General features: G+C 37.2%; 1 protein-coding gene and 1 long non-coding RNA gene across 7 annotated transcripts in view; one reads left to right on the top strand and one right to left on the bottom strand.

The window, feature by feature from the left end:
• Positions 1 to 18,942, top strand: part of LOC121073385 — a 31,871-nt gene that overhangs the window by 6,637 nt on the left and 6,292 nt on the right. The gene's annotated exons all lie outside the window — the stretch shown is intronic.
• The window catches only part of TET1 (tet methylcytosine dioxygenase 1), a 75,676-nt gene continuing 58,049 nt past the window's right edge, over positions 1,316 to 18,942 (bottom strand). For 5 of the 6 annotated variants that reach the window (XM_040564230.1, XM_040564231.1, XM_040564229.1 and 2 more), the window contains 2 exons: positions 17,234 to 17,573; positions 1,316 to 12,320 (listed from right to left, as the gene is read on the bottom strand). In XM_040564230.1, the coding sequence (XP_040420164.1) occupies positions 11,179 to 12,320; positions 17,234 to 17,573 (1,482 nt within the window). In that variant the 3' untranslated portion in view covers positions 1,316 to 11,178. Of the gene's footprint in view, positions 12,321 to 17,010; positions 17,109 to 17,233; positions 17,574 to 18,942 lie in introns of all 6 variants that reach the window. The other variant, XM_040564234.1, reaches the window with a different exon arrangement.

Here is an 18,942-nt window from a genome sequence, read left to right as displayed (position 1 = left end):
GTGGCAATGCCAGGAGGGGACAAGATGCAGTTGGCTGGCAGTAACTGAAAAGCAGCTGGAGACAGTTGCTCCGCATCGATGCCTCTCCGTCAACAGTGATGTTCTTGGGTCTGCTCCTCAGTCTCTCAGCACCATTCAAAGCCGCGTGCTTTCCTAGACACCTGTGCTACAGGTTACTGACTAATATCAAACCGTGGGACGCGTACTGCTCGGAGGATTTGTTAGTACTGTTCAGAGTATGCCTGGGGCAGTCTGGGAGATGTGTTGCTATAAAAGCCCATTAATGATTATCCTCTAAAGGAGCAGCAAATTGCATGGCAGGGTAAAGGCCTTCCTCGTGGATTACCACATGCAGCTCCCGGAGACTAGATGCACTGAATCACGTGATGTATTTTATATTGCTAGGGAATTATTGTAGCCCGTGGATAGCAGCATTTTTCTGCCTTCTAGGAGATGCCAGTTATCTGGAAGATTGTTTTAATAGACACTTTTTGCTATTGCATTTACTAGAGAAGGAAAAGAAGTAAATGTGAACATTCAGAGAGTTTTCTTCCTTTTCTTCAGATTATAAAAACAGGAATTCTCCCTAGTATTGTTGTGCACTCAAATGTCACGTACATAGTAAAGCAGACAAGAGCCAAGGTTGTTTTTGTCTTGAGGAAAATCTGTAAACTCTGAGCTGAAGCAAATATAAACAGGACTTTCTCTACTGGATGGGAATTAAGTCACAGTAAAAGACTCCCATAACCCTCCTCTGCCAGACAAAGCTGGTAGAAAAACAAGGCACTGTACAAGTGTTCACAATCTGTGTTTTCAGTCCGAAGATGAAGTTTAGAATTTTCCAATGGCTTTTCGACTTGTTTTACTGACTATAGGGTACACAATATAAACATAGTATACAGAATCTAAAGAATAATATATTTTTTAGAGTAACTTCTTTCTATTTTCACATCTTTGCTGAGGTTCTTCACAGTCGCAGAAATGCTGCAAGACTAGCCTAGCTTTAGAACCATTTTTTTTATTGTTGTTGTTTCCCTAAAATGTAAAGCCACGTACTGGTTTTAAATGGTAAATAATAAGTTCTTCTACATTTATGTAACGTTATATGCTGTATTATGAAGGAGGGCCTTAACTTTGCTTTAAGTTTTATCGTATAGGCTCTTCAGGCCTTAATTTTCAATCTTTAGTTACCTCAGTATGACTTTGTCTGGGTATGTATTGGAAAAACAACTTCTTTTTTTCCCCCTGAAACCATTTTACAAGAAGATTCACATGAAAAATGCAGAAAAGAAAAATTAGACGACTAAGTGCAAAATAGAAGTATAAAATTTATTTAAAACCACCCACAAAGTTCTGTGTAATCAGGAATGATACAATTTGTAATAGTCTTTTTAAAAACTCATGACAAGATTTAAAATATATTTTCAATTACAGTATTCATTTAGCCTTATTCAGTTAGGACAATAAAAAAATGAAAGTTTACGTTCTAAACAGATGAGACACACAAGAAAAATAGAACAGAACAGACAATTTCCACAACAACAATTTTTACATGTATGTTTCAATACTAGTATCAACATTTCAATGCATCTTGCTACATAAACATGAAATCATGTACAACAACTGCTTGCACCAAAAAACATAGCTTAATTAGATCTTTCAAGTAACATGCAGTCACAACTCACAAGTCTTCAAGTACTGCTGGTAAGGGTTCCCTTGTCTGCAAAGAAGATTTTAAGGTTCAGTTTCTCAGCTAGTCCAACTCCTCATAGCTCCACCAATCTCATGAAGCTATGCTCAGTTATACTAGGAAAGAATTAGGCCCCAAATATTTTTTGAGAAAAGAAGTAATTTTTATACTTTCTCCTGTAAATACTGTGACATAATGAAGTGCTTTTTCTTTCCGATTTTTTTCTCCCTGTACATCATCTTTTGTTTTTTTTTTTTTTTAAAGTTATGTTTCAGATCTAAATACAGTAGGTTGGTAACTGGAAATAATCCAAAACCTCAACGTTGAAAAATAAATATCAAATGCATCCCAAAGAAAGAAAGATAAACAAGGAAAGAGATAGGAAGAAAGAGAAGTAAAGAAAGAAAATAGCCTTTTTTTGGCATACTGTCTATCTTTTTTTAAAGTAGGAAAGAATTCATTAGCCGTATCATTTTAGTACAGCATGTCCTTAAAATTTTATGTTTTTACGATAGCAAATTTTGAACAGCATTTATGACCTGGTACAATACTGTCACATTATGAGGAGCTGTCTCTTTTAAACTGAGCAAATTATTTTAGAATAATTAATTGTTAAAGACTGAAATGTCTTAAGTTTTTGTGTTGGTTAGAACTGGATTTCTTTTAGTTGTATTGGGATATTGGATTTGCTTTTCTTGCCTTCAGTTATTTTTAATTTTGAGGACAAGAGATTCATGAAGTTCAGACACTGCTTTTTGCGTTGCATGGATTACAGTCTGGCATTCACAAAGCTCGTATGAAACCAGTTCTCCTTAGGTTCTGCAGTATCATTGCACTTCAGAAATTTAAGAATGAAAATACAACAATTTTTTCCTCAAATCTTTTTGAAAGACAAACATTTAACTGCAATGTTGTGAGGGTATGGGGGGCGGCACTTGATGTTTACAAAAAGCTTCCATAGGCAGCGAGGGAAGCTTTGCATGACTCAAGCATGCAGGGCAGTGCCAGCAGTTTCACTGCTGAGTATCACCACGGTCAGGGCGGTCAGAAAATGTTGGCTTTTAGCTTTGTCTCTCAAAACCTACCCCAGTGTGGCAATGCTGAATGGAGTTCAGTAGATTCTCACAACCCCATTTTATGCAATCAAGTAAAAGGGTTCAAGTAATGATAAAAGCAAGGAAATATTTTAAGAATAACCACCTATGTTTAGAAACAGCGTTACTGACAACTCCATGAGATTTCTGGCCAGGTCATTATCTTGAGGTACAAATCTACCACATTCTCCTTGTAGACAAGGTTGGGAAAAGGACAGCCAATAGAAATGAATACTTAAAGCCGGTTACAAAACAAGGTGGAGGAATTTCTTTTCAATCTGTATTTCTAAGCTAAGAACAATCTAGGTGTTACTGGCCAGTATGCGCAAAATAGGGTTATCATTGTACACATCAGTCCTTTGGTAAGAATTGTAATTTATACTAATGATCTTTCATACTGTTATCAGTATAATGGGATGCTCCAAACGATGTAAGCTCAGTGGGCATCCATTTACAGCCCCTTTATCCTTCTAATGGGATGCAAAGGACATCAGTATAAATGAGAATCAGGGCCTTCATTCTTACTTTAAGAAGATTCCCAAACCCTAGACCCTTTTCCATTACAATATAATAAAAATACAGACATACATGTAAAATATTGATCAGATCACAAAACTTTCCACAACAGCATTAAAATGTTCTGTCGCAACAACTGCAATACCGAACATCAAACTAGCAGTTCCCTTGCTCCACTGCAACAGCACTTCTTTGGAATACAGTTCATCTGCTGTAACTGGTAACTCTCTGTAGGTTAGCTGACAAATCTCTCCTCCTTCTTACACATGTAGTTTTTTGAGGTCTACAACCTGTGTCCTCTCATTTTATGAGGAAAGCTGGTAGGGTGTGCAAAGTGTTAAAAACAGCACTGTCACACCAAACAGAGCAAGTCACCTTCACGTAAGTTATTTAGCACCCCAGTCTTGCATTCACTGCAAGTACACTGTTGGAAGATTCTAGCATTTTAATATAACTACGTGTGGAAAATGGCATATATAATGGTCCAGTAGAAAAGAGAAGTTGCTGTTGTAGAAGAATTCAGGATACAGCATCAAGAAGCATCTTATATCTTTAAAAGCTGAAGTTACAAGTATGTGGTTAAGCACTGTAAACAATGTTGGGGTGAACTGGGGAACTGGATTGGAAAAAGGATCCTAAAGTCTTTGCGTCTCAGAAAGAGAAAAAACAATGCCAACGCTCCTGTACCCTTTTATAAAAGGCAATTACTATTATTTTCTGCTCAAGCTTAATCAGTTCCACTTGCTGCTACAGAGGAAGAACCCAAAAAATCCATTGTTCCTCTTTTTTTCCAAGCAGTCCTGTCAGTTAAGGCATGAACTTACACAACACTAAGGTTTCTCACAAGGATGAGAACTGATCTCTGCACGGGAATATAACCAGAAGATGTAAAGAAATACTCCTGCTCTTGTAATTATGCAGGGTCTGCAGCATCTGTCATGTCAAAATCTGAGCAGAGCTGGTAGAGTAACTCAAAAGAAAAGAAGGCACTCCACAGAGATGCTAGCAACAGGAGTCTTCAACTGTGAGCAAAGGGTCTTTTGTTCAGCTACTTGCAGACAGAAGAACAGAGTGTAACAACTACAGCAAGAGATCTGAGAGTTAACTGGAAAAAAATATTTTAAAAAGTAAGAAAATACTGATGAAGAAAGATAATGAAATGTCCTTCTTTCTTGAAATGAAAAAATATCCAATATTATGGGTTCCATATGAGAGAACATGAATTCAAAAAAAAAAGAGAGAGAAAGAAAGAATGAAAAAATGAGAACTGCCTTATATAGAATAAGAGGTGACAAAGAAACAGATTTTGGGACAATCACAAAGAGAATAAATTCATATGATATTCCTGAGATGATGAAGACTGGCTGATCTACATAGAAAGTAGCGACAGCTGTGGGGCGTGTTCACGAGCAGGCTGACATCTCTACTCCTACTGCTGAGCACTGAAGTAGATCTGCAGAGAGACAGGAAGAACTTCTGGAGCAGTTGTAAGTGTTTAAAGCATTCAGCAGAAGGTGAGAATGCGATCTAGTGCCGAGTGTGAAAACAGCTAACCACAACAGATGATCCACAAGGAGACTAAGGAATGAGAAAGCTGCCTGTAGTATTTGGTGTCATCTGTACAGAGCAGAAAGCAACACCTACTCATCGACACTAGTCAAATCTAATGTTCTTCAGAGAGATAACACAGCAGCATGTTGAGAATTAAGTTGTCTTAATTTAGGAAGCAAGTATGTAAAGGACAATATTAAGCAAAAAATTTAGCTCACTCCTCTTTTTTGACATGACCAAAAATGTTTTAACAGGGCAATAATAAAATAACTATTAAATCAATTTTCAAACACTTTAGAAAAAATAAGTGACCTATATGCATACTGGTGCTTGCCTGATCAGATACTATGATTAGAACTCCTTGCTCTCTGAAAAAAAACTCAAGTATAAATCTCTACATTTTTTGCAGCAACATACTGAAGCACCATTTACACAGCTTGTGAAAACTAAGTATCAGGGAAGTCCAGAAGAAACTAGAGCCAGTTTCTGTACTGTTCTACTGAGTAGCCACATCCTCAGGACTTTTGACACTGGCCACTCTATTTAATTAAAGAAGGACAAAAATGTATCATGGACTTTAAAAAGTTTTTGTGTTTAAAATTACATACACCAAAAAGTGTCAGTATAAAGAAGCACCCTAGCAACCACAACACATGTACATGAGAAGGCTGTTTCTGAAGTCCATTGTACCTTTCACAGCTTTGCCTGTGACTGTCTACACATATTAAAGAGAGTGACCAACTCTCTCACCCTCTTCTTTGTTTGTTTTGTTGTTCCTTAAAAAAGCGAATATACTTAGGCAGAGAACAAGGGAAAGATTACTGTCCCCAGAGGAACTGTGGAAACAGCTGAATTTGTACATGTATCCACAGCTGTATGACACAATGGCACATCCTTACTGGTTCGAAACAATGCTGTAACGCAGACATTGCAGTGCAGTACTGTGGTGTCACAATCATCAATGGAAACTTTCTCTGCAATTTAATTTTACAGAAAGATATTTCTCTGCACTTTCTCCTGAAAGTCAGATCACCACCTGATGAAAGTAAGAAAGCCAGACTGTATTTCTACGTGTGATTGGACTGTTCCTTGTCTCTAACTAATTATTTAAGATCAGATGACAGAAAGTTTCATGAGGCACGGCTGGACAGATGCTTTTCACACATGAGAAATACAACACCAACAATTTTATGGAAGATACGTCACAAAGACCTTACTTTGTATACAACTGCTCTTACGTACAGAAGGTGTGAAGTAGACATGCAATTTAGCTTTTTGTAATATCTGAAGATATGGTTATTTCCTATAGGTTAGAAATAAGGAGACATTTCTTCTCAGAAAGAGTAGTCAGGCATTGGAACAGGTTGCTCAGGAAGTGGTGGTGTCACCATCCCTGGGAGTGTTCAAGGAAAGGTTGGACCTGGTGCTTAGGGACATGGTTTAGTGGGTAATACTGGTGGTAGGGGGATGGTTGGACCAGATGATCTTAAAGGTCTTTTACAACCTTAATGATTCTATGAACTTCTATGAACTAAAAGTTACAGGATTTCCATGGGAAAAAAAAGGGCATAATCATATAGTTATAAATTATAAAGCTGATGACTGATTGATAAATGAGCTAATTTCACAGAGAGAAATTTCATAGGAAGTGAAAGGGCGAGACTCAACCTTACATTTTAAATATAAAGTCATGAAGATGCAGTTTGTTAGCATGTTTCAATTAAAAGCTGTCATTGAACAACCTATCAAATAAGAAAAAAAATCACAAAAAAAACCCTGTCGACATAAGCCTGAATCAGGTCTGAAGGAGACCTGCTTGTATGCCTGAAACTTGACGTGAAGGTATTATGTCTCTCTACACACCACTAATCACTTCTTGTGCTACAAACAATAAAACCTCTGCACTTAACCAAAAGTACATTGATCCCAAATCTTTCTGTGTATGTCCTTGCAAGACTATTAATTGTGGTATTGTTGCAAGGGTCTGAGTCAGCATGGGCTTTGGTCAACTGTATCCATAACCATCCAGTTAAATATGAAAATTGCATAAAAGCTTGATAAATGAGCACATTGCAGTCAACAGGGCTGCAGCAATGTAAACAGGACCCAAATTTAACCCACCAAATTTAGTGTAATACTGCTATGATATTAAAAACATCTTTAAAAAAAACCACAAATGGTTGTATGTTACAAATAATCTTTAGTACTAACGAATGTGTCATTTACCCATGCTTACAATGAAGCGTTGCTTAAGATACTATGATTATTTCCTGTTATAAGTGTAGAGAGGTGCTGTCAGGTAAGATAAAGACTTTTAACAGCAGTTATTCCTAAGTAAAAGAGTTAGCTTAGAAAGTTCTTACAAAAAACAGAACTGCATACAACTGTTAGAGCTAGAAGGTCACAAGTATTTGTAAGTTCTTTCAAAGCTTTTTGGATCTTGTGACTAAAATATTTATAGAAACAATTTTTGCTACTTTCTGTAAGATAGCCTGTTAGAAACAGTAACATGGAGAAATTCTATGAGTAAAATTCAGTATGTAATTGGGCACAGCTGCAGTAACTCCAAGGGGGACTCAGGGACTCACAGAACTGGCTCCTGCAGAAGGCGCTACATTTTCCCTCCTTCACCGTGAAGGAGGAGCGGTGGTGCCGGACCCAGTGGAGAAAGGGGTGAGAGACATCTCTTCTGGAAAATCAAAGGTGTCCCATGTTGGGTCATGACGGTTTTTGCTAGAGAACTGGGAAAACGGATCAAAAGACAACCACATCCCACCACCAACCCATACCTGAATCCATTTTGTTTTTTTTCCACTGAGTACAATGCCAGCTGTTGGAAACCAAATAAAATGTATGGGTCTGACGTAGCCAGCTACCTTAACTTTGGATCCAGTTCCTGATCTGGCCATCCCCGAAGGCCTTTGTTAAGGGATAAAAGCAAACTACGCAAGTGGTGGCGTGGGCTGCAAAGGAAAGCAATACACCCACAGATGTACAAATCTTAAGAGACAACTACTGTTATAAAATGATAACCTTACTCAAAAAAAAAACACATAATTTGTGTACAAGACTGATAAATATTCTGAAATGTTACCATAAATAGCACACAGTTGTAAAAACAGTAAAAGGTTGTATTTTCTATACCGCAGTACAGCAATAGAAAATATTAGCTTCCCAAATCACAACCTGCCGTGTGCCACAGCAGTAACCAGAAGCGGCCAGCTTACCTGCCTGTTAGATACACATTGAGAAAGTAGTTATGTTATGAACAGCCAAGGAAAGAGCACCTATTGTATAGACGATATATTTTCTCATATAAGTAATCTTAATAAAGTAGTAACTCTGAGCTTTAGCACCTATCAGTTAATAGCATTACTCTTATGTTAAGATAAACTTTTCTCTTAAAATTGCCTTTTCAAATAAGGTAGACCTGGACTTGCTGAAAGTCTACTGGTGCAGTCACTGGAGCAGTGACTTGCCAGGGGCTATGTTTGGAGGTATCCTTTCAGATCCACCTTTTAGTTTCTCACTTCTTTGAGGGAAGCTGCTGGTTTTTAAATAGAACATTTTCACCTTGAAGTTTCTAGCCACACAGAAGTAAAATCTGGACATTTACAGGGGAAGATTCAAGTGAAACTGATCCACTGTAACGATCTGAACATTTCTAAAGGTAGAGATGGCTCTAACGTTACTTTGCGTAGAAAACTTGTTACTCATATGGGAGTGCTGAATGATATTTTCAATTTGTATTACACAACCCAAAGCTATCAGCACTGTCAGTGAAACAAATAAACTCATCTTTTCTGCAACTGATCAATCGTGGTGTTGGACAAGGGTTTTCAGATAGCAAATACATGAATGGAATAGCTAGAGAACGTACAGTACTACTTACTGTATGGACAGCTGGAGTTCTTACTAGTCTTAGGCTCACCAAAAATATACAAGTTTCAAAATGGAAATCTAAGGCACACAAAATACCATAATGATTTGATGTATACTGTATATTACGTAGTCAAGAAGCATAAAACTGCTGGTACAAAATGATGGCATAATATTGTTTTTGTTTTATTATTATTTACAATCCCTTCATATCCTCTATTTGAACTAATATTAAGCTTTGAACTAAGATTTGCAGCATACCCGGTTTTTACAAATTTTACTTAAAATAGGTAAGATACAAAGAATGGGTTCAATTCGGCCATCCTCTGCCATCAAAATTTTGTTAATTTCGACAGGAATCTGTGGAATTGAACCCAAGGTCATTACATAGTGATTGCTATTTCAGACCTTGCTCCCGCAAACACTAGGTGTGTATCCATTTGTACAGGAGAACAGTCTCATTGATCAACGGCCGTATTGAAGTATTTGTAGCACCAAGGTCCTAACTGGCACTATATGTTAAAAATACAACTTATGTACTTTTCGTACCAAAACTGTAGATAGAGCATTTACAGTTCAACTTTTCAAGGAAAAAGCACCTTGTCTAGGTTTTAAATAAAGCAGATCTATATAATTCATATTCCTCTGTTACAGCACCACTACATTATAATATTATCAAGTATATTATTAGTATATTTTCACACTGGAAAACTCTAACCTCGTTATGCCTATGGATTACCCAGCCGGGGAGGACTCCGAGGCAGAATTAAGGTACAGCTTCGTCTCTGGGGCCTGATCCTGCAGCTCTCAGTCACGACAGGAGTCCTGGCTTGAGCGGTGCTCCTGGCTCTGACTGGGCAGGTATGGGTACGCAGAACTGTTCTCATGGAGGAAGTTGCAGGATGAGGTCAGTCCTTAGCTAACGTTGTCATTTGGTAATTTGTTTAAATAAATAAGGTTAAAAAGGAAATACATAGGAGAGGAGAATCAGAAAGAAGAGTGGGATGCTACAGCATTTAAAAGCAATGGAGTGTCTGTTTTTCCTCTGGTCCAGCGAATACTCATTTCATGATATGTCACTTTTTCAACAAAAATGGAGAACATAAATTTCATATGTTTGGAAGGAAGAATACAACCCTTTCTACATGAAATGTAGAAATCACTTAAAAATTTACCAAGCATTTTTGTAAAAAAACTGAACTTAGAAAGCTGGTGAACCTTATAGATGGGTTCTTCTTAAGGAAAAATTTGCTGTTAAATGTTAGAAATTTCATTCTTTTCCAACACTTCCTTTGTATTTTCCTCAAATTAATATTTTTTGTTTCAGAATAGAATAAGGCAACTCTAGGGGGTATTTTTTATCCCAAAACAATCCTACCCCTGAGGCATTAGGAACATTTGGTTGTCATGTTAACTTATAATGCTCCAAACGAATGAGACTTATGCACTTATTGCTCAAAGAAATCATAACATATGCTGCCTTTAAAAAATAAAAATAAAAATCTTAACTCCCCAATAGCAACACACATATTGATGTCTCCTAATTTCATGTTTGTACACTCTCTTTCAAATAATAAAATGTTTCCATATTTCATAACTGTTGTTTATATGTAACAAAATCTTCCATGAAAAAGGGCAAGTCTAAAAACAATCACATGCTATTAGCATACATACTGCAGCTGTAACAATATGGAACTCTACACAGCAAGAATAAAATGATTTCTTCTGTAGAGTATGCACAAACCTTAGACAATATGATCCTTATACTATACTATTTCAAGTTAATTTTAAAAATAGAAAGTGCTTTTAAAATATATATTTACAGCTTAAAAACAACTTCCAGCCATCATTGCCAATAACTTCATTTCATACATAATGACAAATCTAGAGAAAAAAAAATCATTGGTTTTCTAAAAGATTTATCTGTAATTTGGACTATATAGCAATGGCTGGAAGTTGTTAAAGCAATGGCACCATGAAGTAATAATTCAGCTTATTTATTTTAACTGTTTGATGTGGTTAAGCACCAAGAGCTGTGTAGAGCTACTACTGTAATAACTTGATTTAACACCATAAAATGTGAACCTGTTAAAATCCCTATAAATGATTTCTGTAGTAAACAGACTTGATTTAAAGCACCAAAATATAAATTCCTAAAGGTAATAAACTGAATGATTTCAATCAAGGTTAATAACCTAAACAAAATCTTTTTTAGAATGTATTAAAACTATACAACTTTTTTTTTTTTTTTGCTTAAAATGTGCTTGAGCACCACCAAATGTTAAAGTCACAGTTTAAGAAGAAATCCCCCCACATTTTTTTTTTTTACCTCAGCCTTAAAATGGTTGAGATGAGCAAATAGTAAACGACACGAGACTTGTTCTTTAACAGCACCTTAAAGAAACACTGTGTAATGCTGCACCAAGAGGAGGCATTCGATACTAAAACCTATGCCCAATGGTTGTAAGGCCCTGCAACTCGTGTAAGGGCATAAGAAGATACTGTTATTACGTTATCTTTAGTTACTGTTAATGCTCTGCGTGATGGAATTTGGTTGAACTCATTGTCTTCGTAAAAAATCTCTCTGTTTTCACTTGTTTGCTTTGTTTTCCTGCTGCTAGAGTTCAGTTCAGTATTCTCTGTTCCTAATCGTTCTGCTTCTTTTTCTTTTTCTTTTGCCCTCTCAGCCATCTTTGCTTCCCACATGGCTAACCCATGTTTTGGCTCATTTAAATTTTTGTGTTGGTAGAAAACTAAGGAAATCCGTGTGGGGTGATTGCGGTTGGGTTTTTTAATAGGTGTGGTAGCATGGAGTTCACGTCTTGCACATTCAATTAAGATAGAACCATGAGAAGGTGCCACAGCAACACCGCCAATGTCATCATCCAAAAAATTGTGCTCGCTGTCTGACCACAGTTCCTCAGCTTTTTCTTCAGAATCAGTTGGTTGTCCCAGTGCAGTGTTTTGCTTTTCGTCAGCACAGTCAAAATCACACATCTGTTCTCGAAGGGAGCCACCCTTCTCCATTGGGCACCCGTGGGAACAGTCAGCTTCGTTTCCAACTGCGTCCCTTGCTGGAGAGCTCTGCGGTACTGACAAATTGCAAGAGCTGATCATCTGCGAAGAAGGAGAATTGTCTAACTGAGGCTGACAATTCTGCTTGTCTGGCTGATGTTCAAGTATACTGGGCAGGGGGTCTTTATGGGCTGGGGGGCCTGGAGCAGTGACCTCTGGAAGAATTGGTGGCACACCATTCATCTTATCATTCAGCAAAATTCCAGTATAATCTTTGACCGACACATCAAAGTTCTTACAATTAATATAAGGTGTCACGTGAGGTTGCTTACTACTGCATTCAAAATACCCGTAGGGAACTGAAAAATCTTGTTGAATATTAGTCACTGCCGTTAGGCCAGGCTTATGTGCTAACGATGAATAAGGATGTAAACTATCCACCTTGAAAGGGGGGGAAGCTGTATACTGTTTTAATAAGGAGCAATTTTTAGTAGTGTTTGAAGTATGTTTCATGGCATAGAGGTGGTCGGAAGTCTCCATTTTTATTCCAGGTTTTAAAGCATCTGTTTTGTTCCCTAAAAAAAATGTACACGAAAGTGTAAGTTACTTTTCCTCAGTTAAAAAAACATACCTTTTATGGTATTTTCATATGTACTTTCTAATATGAAAGATATAAACGATGACTACAAATTTTTCAACATGGTAATTTTTAACTTTCTAGGAGTATCTGTATGACAAACTACATACATAATTACCTTGCTGAATTACTGCCTTAATCTTTTCCCGTCAGACTGCTGGTATATAAAACAGAAAGGTATTTCACGGAGGGATGAAAAAGCAGATCAAATAAGTACTCAGTTCCGATTCAGACAGCCCAGTTCTACACAAGTGCTTCCCAGCAGCTGCCTGACTGCACAGTCCAGCAGGAATCACTGCGTAAAAGATTTTTAGGTAACTGCCAAAATTTAGTCTGTCTGAAATTAAGCCTGTGAAACAACCAAAATTCTTTATCACCTTACCCCAACTTATGACAGAAGGAAAAAGCATGTTTACAGATCCTGTCCCTTGCAGAAAGAAAGTACAATTTGTGCATTAGCAAGTAACTGCTCAGAATTAAAAAAGTATCTGGCAACATACTCCAGGTAAATTCACACTGCTACATGTGACTTGCTCTGTCTTGCACCTAATTGGCAAACACTAGATATTTCAAATCTTTTGGGGGATTACTTGTTCAGTTTATGTCAGCTCCCAATTTCTAGTCCTGGCACACTGCAGTTGTGCTCATTTGTAGAACAAAACTGCTCTCTCCTCAAATGACTTGTTCTGGTCACAAGTAAGTTTCATCCAGAGTCCGTAAGAGTAATGGGAAATAATTCCGTTGACTTTGATGGACTTTGCATCATGCCCTAAAACTGCTTTACATCTGTTTGCTGGCAAACTAGTACAACACAGAGTTCTTCCATATTCTCACAAAGGACCGTCTCTGTCAGTGTTGTTTCTTTGTTCCATAAATACACAGAATGTCTAACTGCTTTACCGAATATAGAAGAACTATTCTCTCTTCTATTAATTTATAAATAGTGATGGATTAAAAAACATTCTTTCAACATGCTTTCAGGAATGAGGAAAAAAAAGCAAAGTGGGATAAACTACAGACACAATACATTTAGCATACAAATACTGAAACTGAGGGGTGACATAAGGAAACTCCATACATTCTTTTAAGGACCTTTTTATGAAAACAAACTCAAAGCATTCCATTTAATTAAGAAAAAAACCTACAGTGAAATTGTATTTAACAGCATTAAGTTGAAATCAACATTTTCTATATAGGGTATATACATGTTAGAAAGATATAAAACTCTGTGTGTTCTGGAAACGTACAGAGGTGCACATTCCTCTGAAATTAATACTGAACAAAAGTCAGGGTCAATGTTTTGATTAGGAGGAAAATATTACAGATGTTAAGAAACAGAAGTAAATTCAAATATATGGGTAGAAGGAAATCAGTAATGGTTCAGATAAAGTGGCATCACGTCCCGGGGCTACTACCTCCTGTTCAAACAGAGTGCAGCCCCACTGGGATCTGCTGGCTGCAGTACTACTGTGCTGCAGCCAGCCGAGAGACTGGCTCCGGGCTGGTGGTTCGTCTCCGCTTCTATCCAATACAGGCCAAGAGGAATTGCCAGTATTTACGGAGAGAAAAAATAACATTTCCATCTCTAAAGTTTATTTGTCGAGGATAATGGGCTTTATGATGAAACTGTATAAAGATGCATTTTTTTAATCTTTAATATGTATTTTGTAACAATTTAAGATTTCAATGGCTCTCAGCATTAGCACAAATGTAAAAATTAACAGTTGTGCTGCGTGATATTGGCAAGAGGCGTGTGACAAATGCACCCTATTTAATATATAGTGTTTCTACAAAACACTTGGCACAATTAGGTATCTAGCCAAGTCATCACGTATGCCTGCTCTACCAAGCAGACCTAAGCTGTCTTCAGCACCATAAAGGTCCTCCTCACCATCATCTCTAATGCTAGGTAAAAACAGAAGATAGTCCTGTCTTAGCACTTTGCAATTTCCAGCTCTCCATACGATGCAGACATGGCAGGTTAGAGGAGTCTCTCAAGGTTTACGGGCTTTCCAGCTGGGGATACAGTAATGGCTTTGAAATGATGGTCAAAGTCTCTTTCAAAGGAAGATCACGAACAATGGACAATACCCAATAGTCAGCCTTGTGACTCCTTCAAAATCCCCCCAGTCTACTCCAAAGAGTGTTAGCCTCACATGGCCTAAAACCTGACTGAATATACAATGCTTATCTCATCTAATTGCACATTCTCCATATTCTTTTTAATATTTAAAAAGCAAAACCAATGCTTTAAACTCTTGTCCTCATCAGTAAATTGAGTACATTACAGATACCATTTATCAATATTTTTTTCCTTTCCAGTAGACATAAGCTAGTATTTTATTCCTGTATTAGTAGAAAATTTAAAAGCAGTATCTGACATGCTTAAGGTAGCTGTAGCAGAACTCTCTTTACTCACTGCTTACCTAAAACTATACAGTTGGTATTGTTCTTCTCTCCCCCTAGTAAGTTTCTCTGTACTTTGTTTCCATTACCTATTACACAAACCTTTCTGTTTTTTATGTTTAAATGGTATGAGCGGAGCTGATGGCCACTATTAATGTGAAAGGATACCCAATTAATAATTGTTTCTTCCAGTTTACTGTCAGGAACGATGGCTACTGGATAGTCTAATTTCAACTCCTCTCTTCCACAGGCCATTTGATTTTGTTTTGATGTTGAGTCTCGTAATCTTTGCCAGATTAACATTATTAATTTCTCAGGACTAAAATCATACCTACAACTGGCAAAATTGAAAGAACCAACCAAGGGATCCCTTATTACAGCAAAAAGTAGTATGTACAGGTTAATACTATAATTTTATAAATTCATAATCCATGGATCTTTGTGTTTTTGGCAAGGGGCAGGGCAGAGGCCGTTACGGTGACATTCAGCCATTGCGCTGTGTAACTACAGGAAACACACATAATGTGCATAAATGCTTTGAGTCACTAATCTTGGCCAGCTGCAGCAACGTGCCATCAGCAGATTTGGGCTTACTGTGGTGACAGCTTTATTTGAGTCAGAAAGAACGGCATAAACTCGACATGTTTCACTTGCAGAATCTTGAGGGAATTCCACTATCAAAATCTGCACGACAGAGGCTGAACCTTTACGACAGAAAGAAAATGGTTTTATTCAACTCTTTTCATCTTTGAAAAACTTTCTCACTCTTAAGAGTATTTCTTCATCACTCTGATTTATTTTTATCAGCAGCTTTTTTAGACTGTATTACCTAATTATTTAGTCAAGATCGATTATTTAAGTTGACTGGTTTATGCAGTTATTTTATTATTCTTGCATGTTTAAGGGAATAATGATAAAGACTTACATTTCCAAAGCATACAGCAAAACTCTGGATAGCATACCATTTGTTAAAGGCATGGCTTTCAAATTCAGAAGCCAAGCCTGTTTTTAATGACAAGGTCATGCTCAGGTAGACAGTTCCTAACTATTTCAGTGTTTCAGAACAACTTTACAGTGAGATCAAACAATTTCAGAATTCCTTCCCAAGCCAGAGTCTAATCCTTCCAGGACTTCCAGTCCACCTGAAGCACGATAGAAGTTATTAATCATTGCTTTGGAGTTATTGTTGGACATTGTCCTCAGCCTGAGGAGTCCTTTTATATTTGTTTCAGAGCCTGGACTGTCTCCCAAACTTACATGCAGATTAACTCAATGGCTGTCTAATTTCCTAGTAGTGTAATAATTCTTTTCTTATTTCATCCTGCTATACACAAAGTTTTATTTGTTGCCCTGTCTCATCTGAGAGAAACACGTACTCAGGTTGATGAGTACAAATTACAGATGTGTCAAATAGATTCTCATTTGCAGTGTTTTTTTCTTCCCCAGAACATATCCACATTTAATTTTTGTTCCTCAAGTGAAATCTATCACATGTACCTGGATTTCCCTCATGAATTAACATTCAAAGTTTCAGCAGGTTGGCTAAATTCCCCCTTTTCTTCCCCAGAGCCAGACAGGCTATGCTTTTTATTTGTTTTCTCCCTTCTAATCACAGAATCTACTCTGTGGCTTCCTCCTCATCTTGCTTCTTTTCTACTTTTCATTACTGAGAAGTCCCAGAGAAGAGTTTTATTGTCCAAAAATACTTGTTCAAAACCTGACCCCAGTCAGGTAAAATAGCATGAATCAAAAGCAACTCCGCACAGCTCAGTCAAGTAATGACTCTATGCTGCACAAGCACACATTATTGCAGAAGACTGAGGCCAGTGCAATCTCCCTGTAATAGAGAAAGCACACCTTTTACTTAGCTGCTGTCAGATCCCATCTCTCACACCCTCACCAACAGCATTTCAAAGAATTTGAGAAGTACTGTTTTCTTTGATAAAACCTTGCCCCCCCCCCCCTTTTTTTTTGGCAAGTCTCTTGCTCTGCTGCAGTATCGGTGTCACTAAGTATTAGAAGGAAATTATCATCAACTCAGACTGTCAGAAAGCCATTGTCTCTCATACAAAGTAGGTAATGGTCCTTGTACTTTAAAATGATATAAAATAATGCCCATTGTTTAAATAAACATTCCTACCATTTCAAGATGTTCTTATTATCATTATTTATCAGAATACAGGAACCTGAAAACATTTCATTGGTGCATTAGCATTACTTACGATTATGAAAACACCACCACAAACTTATTTTTGCGTTATCACCTGTCTTCTTCTGTGCCAAGAGAGAATGCTGACTACACTGTCTTGTTCATTAGCTCCTAAAACGCAGGGTAGGGGAATATGTTATAAAAATGAGTATTAGGGAGCTTTTCCTTCCCCTCAGATGGGTAGTACACAACACAGTGTCAGACAAGACCAGTAGAATTTAATGAGCATCACTCACCTAAACAATGCAACGTGTTGCTCAGATTTTCTGGTGCTTCAGTTTTCAGCTTTACTGGTGTTGAATATTTTTTGTCTATTAATGGCTGCTTTTCAGTTGGGGTCCTCCTTGTGTCAGGTTTCTTTTTCTTTGTAGCTCTAAGAGGCTCAGCTAACATTCGTACTTCTCTGGGAAATGCTGTGAGCACCTGTATGGCTCCGGCTTTTATCTTAGCTTCCAATCCTTCCTCAGTGCCGAATTCATCTGTTTGTGAGATTTTGTAGAGAGGTAACACGTGGAGCTGTTCATCACTTGGAATCACCCCAACTCTCCGGTTATCTTCCTTTGTTAATGTACACACCTGGGAGGAACAGGACCATTTACAAATACAACCAGAACGCAAACGTTATTTAAATATTTAAGCACTTATCTTGGACTTCATTGTTTTCTTGTATTTTATATTCTCAGTGCTATAGGTTTTCAAATGTAGACATCTGACACGTAATTTCTTTCATTTATGGTGATGCAGAAAAATTACTGGTACCTGAAGAATAAGGTGAAGGCATGTGTTTTGGACAGAAAAAATTCAGCTTTGGGCTAGCTCACACTATCCACAAACACATGCCGAACTCATTAAATAGGCTGAGCTGTAAGTATACTGGAAATTCCTAAGTATTTTTTTTTTTAATATGTATTTGATGTTCAGGTTCATTTTTAAAGGCTAAATATGAAAAAACAAACAAACAAAAAAAAAAAAACATGGATTCAACAAGAAGTTTGTAAGACATGGAACTATTTTTTTGTTGTTGTTGTCTGGCAAATGAAGTTATCTATATTGCTCTGTATTTTCAGTAAATCTCAGCTATAACTCTCTCGTTCTGAATCTACGTATCTATACACACACTTTCTTGAATTAACACCCCTCCCCAACTCTGCCTGCTGTAATGAAGTCATGAGACCCAACAAATATTTCGTTTCTCTCATGCCACTGACCTACTTTCTCTCATTAAATTATGTGTTGCCAAGAGAAGGCTGGCTAGATCCAGTTTGATAAGAAATGTGAATAAATATCCAAAGTTATTGCAACAGTTTTCTTATTAGTTATTCCAAATCACTGCTGAACCTTCGCAGTACTTATGACTTCCAGCATGTCTAGAGTTCCAGCTGTTATTAATATTAAACCTTCACCTTAAAAGAAGAGCTAAAAACACATGCTTGTTTCCTAGGGACAAAAAAAAAACACAGAACAAACCAAAAACCACAGACACACACAAAACATTCTTAAAAACAGAGGAGCAAACCACATCTATCTGGTTTCATTCTGTGCTTTCCAAGGGATGGCGACAGTTTTACACATTTGAGCAAGTGTTCAAATAAACCACACATTAAGTTTAATTCATTAAATTCACAGGAGAATGCTGTTTTTCACAATATACCACATTACTAGAAAGCCATGCATTAATACCATGGCACAGTTAAGCTTCTATATCATGGGGAGTTGCTAGCTACACACACAAAGGAATCTGAGCACCATCCAAGGAGGAGATGATACTCCCTAAATGAGGGCATTCTCTTTCCATCATTGTGTAGATCGAATTTGATGCATATCACCAGTTAATTCAGTTTTCCAGAATATTGTCACCATGCCTAACATTCTGGGGGAGAATAATAATAATATAATTTAGGAAAAACAAACATTTATTTTGTAGCATAGCTTTCACATAAAAGCA

The sequence above is a fragment of the Cygnus olor genome, chromosome 7, assembly GCF_009769625.2.
Source record: "Cygnus olor isolate bCygOlo1 chromosome 7, bCygOlo1.pri.v2, whole genome shotgun sequence".
Taxonomy (NCBI): domain Eukaryota; kingdom Metazoa; phylum Chordata; class Aves; order Anseriformes; family Anatidae; genus Cygnus; species Cygnus olor.
This window is presented reverse-complemented; position numbering and strand designations above follow the sequence as displayed.